Genomic DNA, 10,358 nt, shown 5'->3' on the forward strand with positions numbered 1-10,358 from the left:
AGATGTATTGTAGTTCAAATACAAATGTACTTGATAAGAGCTGGCACAATGCTGTGACACATTGAATGCCTCACATTAAACTAATGCAGCCAATCATGTCTTTAATTGGATCTTGATATCTTTTTGTTCTCCCTTTTAGAAGCAGGGAGGGAAATATTTCCATGTCAGTTTTGTCTGTCTTACATGTGGTAAATTACTTCTTAGTTTTAAGTTACATTAGCACGAAGCAAATGGAACCTTGCATTTTCTTGTTTGAAAACCTCAGCAGTTACATTAGTACAGGTCCAGCAACAATATGAGCAAAGTCTTGGGCCATGGAACTACTTGCATGAGTAAGAATTTATTAAAATAAGAAAAGAGGATCACAATCTGCCCCTAGATTACAGTGCTGCTGCTTTTCTGGTAGATGAAACTTTTGAATTAGATAACAAAATACTTTTAAAGAGACACTTGCTTCCACAAAATAAAATAGGTAGTCAGGAACCTGACAACACTTTCTAAGCACATTATTACTTGTCATTATTTCAACAAGATTGAATTTTGGACCTCTTGATTGGGATAGGGTGGGGGAAAGTCATTTTTGCTCTTTAAAACTTGGGTTTTCATTACAATGGCTGCTGACAGATGTGGAACCCCTCCCCCCACAAAGAACACAAAAAGCACATACATGCTTTACTGGAGGAAGCAGTGTGTTAGTTCCACCCGACTCTGCACCATCTGTATCGATTGCACAAAGCAGCAGAGCTTTTTGGTGCTTTTAGCTAAAGCTGATTCAATCACCAAAAATGCCCCACTGAAGCACCCAATGTATACAGACGTTGGGCGAGCTGGGTCAAACTAATGTGATGCCTCTTCTGGGCATGCACTTGGTGCAGGGGCATGCCAAATTTAAAGTAAAGCACCATTTATTTTATTTTATTTTTTATTTTTTTTTTTTGGTGGGTGAGGGGCTACATCTATAAGCAGTCAATGTTTAACATCAATAAAGAAAATTGAAATAACTTATTTACTAAAGTATCCATTGACTTATTAGCGTCTTACCTGAGGTAGTGGAAATGACAATTTATTTTTTTTTTAATGTTGTTCCAGGTTGGAATTGTTGGAAGAACAGGAGCTGGTAAATCAACACTCACAAATTGCTTATTTAGAATTCTAGAGAGAGCTGGGGGCAAAATAATTATAGATGGCATTGACATATCAACTATTGGACTCCATGATCTGCGCAGCAATCTGAACATTATTCCACAGGTAAAAGCCATTTTAAAGTGAACCATGCTTTTCCCATCTATAAAAAGTTCTAAATATGAAAGGCTGAAACTGTCAGCATGTTTTTATGGCTTTGAACTTCAGCTCTCTCTCACTGGATCAGAGGCACAGTGTTGGGTGCACATGGTAACCTAAACATTATTCTTCAGAGCTGGTTGTATAACAAGGTCTAGAAAAAAAAATCAAATCCATGTTGTCATTTGTATTCAAAGAATCTTGAAGTGAATGAGATGAATAGAATTTATGCTACCTGGAAAAAAAAAAAGTGTGTATAATGGAGTTTAATGGCCTTAGCTGGAATAACTTGGCTTCTCCAGCACCTGCTGGTATGTATAATCACATGCAATGTTTTCCCATATCTCTCAGCTAACTTCAAAAACACTAAAATTATTATGTGGAATTAAGGATTCTATTGAGGATTTAAAATATGTAAACCAATGAATAGAGTACATGGAGTCAATATGTGTATCTATATTCATTTTTTCTGATGTGGTCTTTCAGTTATTTAAGGCATATTGTACATTCCTTTACTGATTTGAATTAAATGCAACTAAGCCCTTTTTAATATAACTTCATTAGGTTGAAAGTCATACAGATATACTGATTGAATTAACACTCTTGATATTAATAGCCAGTACACAAGTTGTTAACTACATATGAGTTTTGAAATTGACAGCCACTTCTGTAAGTAAATTCCTAAACTAACATTAGGATTAGTTACACTGACTATTATGAGGTTACTCAACACCTCCCATTATGAAACCTGGTTCTCAGTTTCCCTTTACTTTTCTACACTTGAATACTTTGAGACTGAAATCTACCATGCTGGATATCTGCCTTCGAAGGAAATTAAGAAAAATCACAGCTAAGATGGTTCAGCCATTTCTGAGAATGATGCGAGGAAAATGTGTTTTCCCCATTTTAAATAATTCCTTGTGACATTTACTCCAAAGTGTGTATGCCCCTATAGTTTGGAACAAGCACTAATTTTAACAAGTACAGACTACATGTCACGGGGCATGCCCCCTTCCTTGTGTTTGAAAATCTGTCAAATTTTGGCCAAACTCTAAACTTTCAGAATGAAGTTGGGGGGGGGGGGGGGGGGGGAAATCACACTTTGGCCACACACAGAAGGATCTTCTCTTTTAGTCACAAAATTGCCTAGAAATGTTTTCTCCACTGACCATGCTCCAGTCCTAAACTAACCAATATTTTCTCTGGGATTGGAGGTCTTGTTTCATAGATTTCATAGACATTAGGGCTGGAAGAGACCTCAAAAGATCATCGAGTCCAGCCCCTTGCCCCAGGAGGAGGAAGTCAGCTACAGTCAAAGGATCGCAGCAAGATAAGCGCCCAAAGGTTTCTTAAGAGAGTCCAGAGTAGATGCCTGCACCATCTCTGGAGGGAGTCTATCCAAGCCTTGGGGGTTCGGACAGTAAAGAAGTCTTGCCGTATGTCCAGCCTGAAATGGTCTTGCAGGAGTTTGTGACCATTGGTCCCTGTCATCGCTTGGGGCACTCTGGTGAACAGGTCTTCCTCCAGATCCTGATGCACACACCTGATGTACTTATAGGCTGCCACCAGGTCACCCCTGAGCTCTAGCCCATGATGTATCTGGGCACCTGTATTGAGGAAGTTGCCTGGTTCCTATGTAGAAAGAATAAATCAGCTGTGAAAGGAACAGAGTAAATCACAACAAAGAACATCTCAGAAAGTGGAAAAGGAAGACTTAGAATAGCAGGGTAGGAAGAGCTGAAAAAAGCAAACCTTGAATAATAGAGGCTAAGATTGGGTAGGCTTGAGATAGGACTGGAATAAAGAGGGCTGGAGCAGGGACAAAATAAGAAAGACAGAACAAAGTGTTGGTGTTGGAAAAAATGGAAAGTGTCAGTCCCTAGTGGACAGATAGCATAATGAAACCTAAGATCCCCAAGGTTCTCTCACCCTTCCTCCACTCTAAATTACCGTGAAACACGCTGGCAAATTGTCCCATCTGGTCCAGTGTTGGTCCACATAGAAGAGGACATCTACTATTCTTACCATTTATATACACTATACTGAACTCTAATACTTCTCAACAATGATAATTGATGTTCCAGTACACGTGGAACTATTATGCCACAGGATGGAATTTGTTTTTCCAATTGTTGTGGGGCAGGGGTCACCCTAACAACTACAGTTGTTGCCTTCACCAGTCTCTCGGTCAAGGATAATTGTCTTATCTGTGGGTCCGAATATGGATGACGAGGCTGATCCAGGATTGACAGACTATTGCAACTCGGGCATGCGTTTCCATGCAGAGTGGGTGGCTCCCTCATTTGAGTACGACTCAACCTCACCTAGTTTCACCTTTTTACTTACAGATTTCCCCTTTAAAAAGTTTTGTTTCTATAGTGATCTTAACAGTCTTGCAGGCATTTGTTGAAAAGCACCAATTTATTTAGATGTGTGAGGGTGTTGTGAAAGTAACTGCTCTCATTTTTCAGGACCCTGTCTTGTTTTCCGGGACCCTGCAGTCAAACTTGGATCCACTTGGAAAGCACTCCGATCTTGAGCTCTGGGAGGCACTGGAGTTGTGCGACTTAAAGAATTTTGTCCGGTCTCTTCCAAAGAAGCTCCTTCATGAAGTTTCAGAGGGTGGTGAAAACCTCAGGTAGCATTACTTGATCTTATATCTAAAGGAAGGACTTCAGCTCTTTTAAGTTGTTTGTTCTTCATTCTGCATGTTTTATTTCACATCACTCTAATATTTTCCCTGCCACAAAAATGGTCCCCCTATTCCCCCATTTTAAACAAGATTACTGTAGCAATTGAAATTATTCTGTGGTCACCTAGCTAAATGGAAACAGGTCAGCATTCTCTGGACTGAGTTAGAAAGGATACCAAACTTTGTATGATTTAGTGATACCTTCTGGTCTTCAAAACAGATAAGTCTCTGCTGAAGTATATCAGAGATCAGTTAATAGTTCAGGAAGGGAACCACAAAGAGAATAGCTGTATTTATAGGAGAAAGTAACAATGTAACAAGTCAGGAAGGGGGAAATGGGAGAGAGGAGGGAGTGTAGGGAGACTACGCTGTGATATACACTCTCTCTTTTCTACTGGTTCAGTGTAGGAAAACAGCTATTTAGTTTTGCTTATATGCATTTTTAAATTCAAAGTTGTGTCAAGGCAACATTTTGTAGAGCAAATTGTTTTGAGGAAAACTACACCATTGCACTGTGTTAAAATCTAGGAAGCTTGTATAATCTGGTTAGGTTGTTTGGGAAGAATTTAACAACATGGTGGAAAGACATCTTTAAAAATATAGAACATAAGTGGAAAGTATATTGAATATCAACTTGGATTTTTAAGGTGTAGACTGGTTCAGATTGCAAGTGCCTTGTAGAAATTACAAAGACACAGTGTAGGTTCCTTAAAACAGCGCTGACACTCTGCTGCAAGTAACAGTCAATTACGAACTTGCCTCAGCATCTATACCAGGACATTAATACAGTAATAAGCATTGAAGTCAGGTTTACACTACAAAGTTGTGTCAGGACGGCTGTGTGTTAGGAGCAGAAGAAAAGGAAATAAAAACAAAAATACCTCATATCCTTACTCAGTATAACTATGTTAGCAAAATCCCACATATAGATGCCAGCATAACTTATCTCATTCAAGGATATGGTTTGACTATACTAGCAAAGCCTTTGGAAATGTGTAGACTAGTGCTAAGGTAAGAAAGTAGAAACTGGATTCACCTGAAGAATGGAACCAAACAGTCATCTTAAACAGACTGAGTGCATCTACACAAGCAATTAATGCGTTTGAATTTTCTGCACAGAATATTCAGGCTTGTTAAAGCACTCCCTAATGCGTGTCTACGTGCGCTTCCAAAGTGGAAGCAAGTTGCGTCCAACAGGACCAGCCCAGTTCAGAGCAGCAGCCCAGCCAGTTGGGGCACTCTTACCTCTGGCACCGGTCTGCTCTGCTTGTGAAGCTCACTGCCATGTGGAGGGGGATCCCCTTCCTCCAGCACTCCCACAGCCATACAGTTGCTGAAGCCTCACCACCCTCCAAGCGCCCTGCTGCTGTCAGAGCTTGAATGCTGCCATGCTGCACTTCTGCAAAAGGCATTTTTGTTCATGAGCTCAGGCCAGGGTGGGCCATGCACTCTGTAGCATCCCCTAGAGAGGGGAGTTGATCAAGCAGGAGATCACATCCCCTGGAGCAGCCCTGCAGTGGCGCTGACAGTTAAGGCGAGACTACAGGGGAGCAGGGAGAAGGCAGCTCCCCGACACTCGCCCATGTTGAAAAGGATGTCTTTGGCAAGCAGGATTCGCCTGTGTGGGAGCAGCTATAGCTCTGCACTCCATGCAGCTGGGAAGGAGCTTCCCCCAGAGCCGGGACAGCTCCCCCTGCCCCACTGGGGGCCCGCAGGGCTAAGCAGCCATTGTGGCCCCCTGCTTCCTCGGCTGACTGGGAACAATTTGTATTGGTGCTAGCAAACAATGCATTAGACTTTTCTAATGCACAGTAATTGCCATGCACACGTAGATGGTGACACTTTACTGCATATTATATTAGTCTAATGTGCAGTAAAGCATTTCGTGTAGAGGTACCCACTGAGAGCAGCTGGTTTGATTAAGTTTAATAATACGGGCTATTGTAGATTTCCCTCTTTGAAAGCTTCTGATAGAAGGATTATACAGCATTTTTTGGGAGTGGGGGGACATACCAATACTTTTACAAAGCTATTGAAATAAGTCTTCCTCAAGTGTGTTTCTTCACAGTGTAGGGCAGAGGCAACTTGTCTGTCTTGCCCGCGCTTTGCTACGGAGGACAAAGATTCTGGTCTTAGATGAAGCAACAGCCTCTGTTGACCTGGAAACAGACCACCTCATACAGTCCACCATCCAAAAGGAGTTTGACAACTGTACAGTCCTAACTATAGCCCACAGGTTGCATACAATTGTGGATTCTGAAAGGCAAGTTTCAACACTGAGCTTTACAAATAGTTGCTTCATTTAGACATTGGCAGAGTCGGTAGGCATAAAAACTGACCTGGCTTGATACCTTCACCACAGTTACTCCTTTGGTCATCAACAGATGTTTGGCAGTGCCATAAAATATGTATTAGTAATTGGTGCCATAAAATCTGAATTAATAATACTAGTAATAGTATACAAAGTAGTTAGAGAAATAGTAACATTGATATAAAACTATTATTAGTTTTCTTAATGTTGCTATACTCTCAATCTCCCCATCTCTGTTTTAATTACTGAAGGAATATCAGTTTCATGGTAGTTAGCTTTCAGAATAAGAAATCTGTTTAATTTGTCAAAATAAATGGTCTGCTCTGTTCAAACTCAAGACAGCCAAGTAAAATTCCTTTTTAGTATGGGAGTTCATAGCTTAACGAGTAGCTAAGTCATATACTGCAATGTTTCCTTGTAAAAGCTTTTACTTTTTACAAATTCCAGTTAATTACCATGCTTAGTAGCACTGAGAAGTCTGGCTGGATGGCTGTTTCCACATTCATACACCCAATCATCACCTCTCTGTTTTTTTTGCATTGTAGAGTGCTTGTTCTCAACTCTGGAAGAATTGTAGAATTTGATACTCCCCACAACTTATTACGTCAGAAAGGAATGTTTTCTGAAATGGTCACAGAAGCTGGGATAACGTATGATACAGATGCCTAGTGAATACTCTCAAAAGACAAGAATGCATGGGTTTTTTTCTTAACTCTACTTACCAAGAAAACACTCTGGGAGTGTGGGGTATACTCTATTCTCAATGTTATTAAATGATTGTGCAATATAGGCGTAGTGGGCACGCTTGACAATACAAACTCCTCAATGCTATAATTTATTGTATATTCAGCAGCTTTTTATTTTTTTTTAAAGTACCATATTTTATTATGCATTTTTACTGAACCTAGATTATAATTATATGCTATGAAGATCCAAGCCTTAAATGTTGCTTTAGCAAGAGACCTGCAGGCTAAATAAATCCTTGCCTTTCACATTAGTTAATACATACCTTGCAGTCCTAAGTTTGATTGAATCTTTTAATACATTTGAAATTATTTAGAAAACAGCACTGATTTAACTTGCATGCTTGATTACAGATCAATTTGTGAAAATGTATTTGAGAATTGTACTCTGTGCTTATTTTAATCTGCGTGGGGATACGGTTTCAGACCTTTGCATGACATTTTTTATTTTGTAAAATTACTTCTGAACACCCAAATGTAATGGGCAAATGAACTGATAAAATATTCCTTCTGACAACTAATTTACAATAGGACTTAGAAAAGCTCATGGAATCCTGAAAAATGAAAATCCCTCTGGGGATATCCAGTTTATGTTTAAAACATGTTTATACAAGTCTATACTAGTAATGGTAGCAGGATGTTCAAGGAAATTACTAATGCTTATTCTTGTGTGTATAACATCATGTACGTTTTGTTTTTGTTGCATTTCTTTGTGGTTAAATAGGGTGAGTGGGTAAAATGAGGAGGAGAAGAGAGGTTCCATATTAAAAAGTAGACAAGAAAAAATGCAGAATGGCATACTGTACTAGCTCAAACTTTCATGCTTCATTTTTTCTCCCAGAAGATAGTTAGCTCCTCTCATAGGAGTGACACATTTTTCATTCAGCAGTTAAAACAGGATTCCTTCTGAAGTAACATAACCCACCTACCTCACTGTGCCTGTAGGGGTACCTGCAAGCAGATAAAATTCTTCACTTGTTCAACACCAAAACAGTCTGGCCCAACCTGCATTCTTGAAAAGAAGTTAGGTAGCTCCCCCAGGAGCTACTGCTTTTATTGGCTTACTTCTCAGCACCTAATTAAGGTCCCACCCTGCTTTATTACAGCAGGGGGTGACACCTGTGGAAGGTCAAGGAAGTGTTTCTCTCCCTTCCCCTTTTGGTAATCAAAGGGGTGTCTGCATCTAATCATAGCAGGCATACTAGGCAAAGCCAAGAAGATCAGCTATCCCAGTCTTTGGAAATCCACCAGTCGAACAGCAGTTCTAGTCATGCCTAGCAAATTAGCAGCTTTACTAACGTATGAAGATGATTTGCTCTTTCAGTTTCTCTGTCCACCTAACACAAAAGAATAAGAGTGAAAAACTCTGCCATTCCCTCCTATTTTCTCTCTAACACACAGTATGCCAAAGTTGGTTGCCAAATAATAGTCCGATACAAACATGGAGGTCTTCTGTCTTTTTAAATAAATATTAATAAGTGAAGTTAGCACCAAACTATTAAATAGGTAAGGCCATGGTGGGGATTAATTGATTTTTAGCAGAGGTTAGTCAGCTTAATGCTGCAGGCTTCCCCTTGTCTTTACTAATGCAAATTGTTCTCACCTTTTAAAACAGTTCTCATTTCTAAGTAGCTTGGTCAACTGGCTAAGATCCCAAAATGTAGTTTTTAGAAAGCTTAATCCTGTGCAACAACCTAGGGTTTTGTGTGTAGACAATCAAGCTGTTTGAATATTGTTAAGTCCTAGACTTACTTTGGAGGTTGGCCAGCTTCACTGCTGGCATGAAGTGATCTAGCCTTCTGACTTTTAGTAAGAATCCTACTTGTTTTCATCCATTCACTATTTACATGCTTGAGCCTAACAAAGAATGCAAGTGCTAAGGGCAGAAGGCTTTATGCTTTTCTTCCGTGGTATTTCAAATAAATAAAAAAGCTTGCATTTAAACACAGGCATTAATGACTGTCCTTTTATATGCTGCACACTTACATTTGCCAATTCAGGGAAATTTACTTAGAGGGCTGTTAACAGTAATTGTACCTGCAGAAGCTAGCCTCTGAAGAGGTAAGCTACCTACTTTTCTCTTAGGTGGGGAAACATTCCCTTGGAAGTAGGAAGCTGATTTGCAAGAGTTTGCTTAGAAATAAGATGGACAATATTACTTGAAAAAATGATAATGTATATTAGTTTGCCATTTATAAGTCTGCATATTTTTCAAAGCTAAGAACCACTTGTATGGAAATGACAAGGTAGACCATTTTCTGTATTGACCCTTTCTAAGAAAATACAACTATTTTTGTACAACTACTTTTAAGGCTTACTGCCTTAAAAAAATATCAGGTGATTGTTAACATTTGTTTAAGAAAAATAAAAAAAATTCTGAACACTTATGAAACTGGTTTCAGTCCTTTTGAATTGTCATTTGCAGTAAGGGAGATATCACTAACCAAGCCCTAGCCGCAGGGTGCAAAGATTTGGTTTAGACCTTGGGTGAAGAAGGCTAGGCATTCACAAAATGAACTGTTTTCCATAGATAAGTCAATAACATGTTTTTAAAAATAAGATTTCTACAGAAAATGAAGGAACTTTGTACCATTAGACTGATCCCCTTTATATGAGTCAATAATAGGGTACATACAAGTGTTACATTTCTCCCATTGGACATAGTTCTGCTGGTTGAATGGCTCCGTGAACACGTTCATAGCACTTCAGTCATTTAAAGAAGAAAAAAAAGGCCAGTGCATTGGACAAGGTTGCAATGTTAATCAACTGGGGTTCAAATGTTTTGCGTGGATGCTTGCATGCAACCTCCATCACTTAGGGATGCTGGAGTGACCTGCAGCATACCAGCTTGCCCAGCTTCTGCCCATTCTCTCACCCAAAAGAGATGCTCTTTGACTCCAACTGCACTGTGCTGCTGCAGCCCAAGTGACAGCAAGTCCCTCCCCTGACAGTTTTGGGGCTGAAAAAGCACAATCCCTTTCCACAGCCCAGAGGCATCCTTGATCCCTTCTGCCAATCTCCCCAGCAGGGCTCATCCCTGCTGCTCACCCAGACACTCCCACCTGCCCAGACCAGACATGGCTTAGCCCCACTCCCACCCAAACATAATCCAGCTCACTCCCATGGTCCCTGGAGATGCCTGCCTGCCTCCTCCTGCATAGGCATAGCCCTGCCCAGCCCACCCCTGCAGACACTTGCCCCCAGACCACCTGCCCCATGTTTCCTGCCCTCCCCTGCCTGCCCACAGATCCTAACTGAACCACTCTCTCATGTCTGCAGGGGCATGGGGTCTTAAATCCTGATGGAGAAGGATTCCCACGGGTTTTGAACA

At 40.3% G+C, this 10,358-nt stretch overlaps 1 protein-coding gene across 2 annotated transcripts in view; it reads left to right on the plus strand.

Annotated features, from left to right (window-relative positions):
• LOC102559891 (multidrug resistance-associated protein 1) overlaps window positions 1–9,419 on the plus strand; it is a 68,114-nt gene extending 58,695 nt beyond the window's left edge. For both annotated transcript variants that reach the window (XM_006277435.4, XM_019476411.2), the window contains 4 exons: window positions 1,090–1,248; window positions 3,753–3,919; window positions 6,042–6,236; window positions 6,830–9,419. In XM_006277435.4, the coding sequence (XP_006277497.2) occupies window positions 1,090–1,248; window positions 3,753–3,919; window positions 6,042–6,236; window positions 6,830–6,953 (645 nt within the window). In that variant the 3' untranslated portion in view covers window positions 6,954–9,419. The remainder of the gene's footprint in view (window positions 1–1,089; window positions 1,249–3,752; window positions 3,920–6,041; window positions 6,237–6,829) is intronic.
• Window positions 9,420–10,358: the final 939 nt, after the last annotated feature.

The sequence above is a fragment of the Alligator mississippiensis genome, chromosome 1 (genome assembly GCF_030867095.1).
Source record: "Alligator mississippiensis isolate rAllMis1 chromosome 1, rAllMis1, whole genome shotgun sequence".
Taxonomy (NCBI): domain Eukaryota; kingdom Metazoa; phylum Chordata; order Crocodylia; family Alligatoridae; genus Alligator; species Alligator mississippiensis.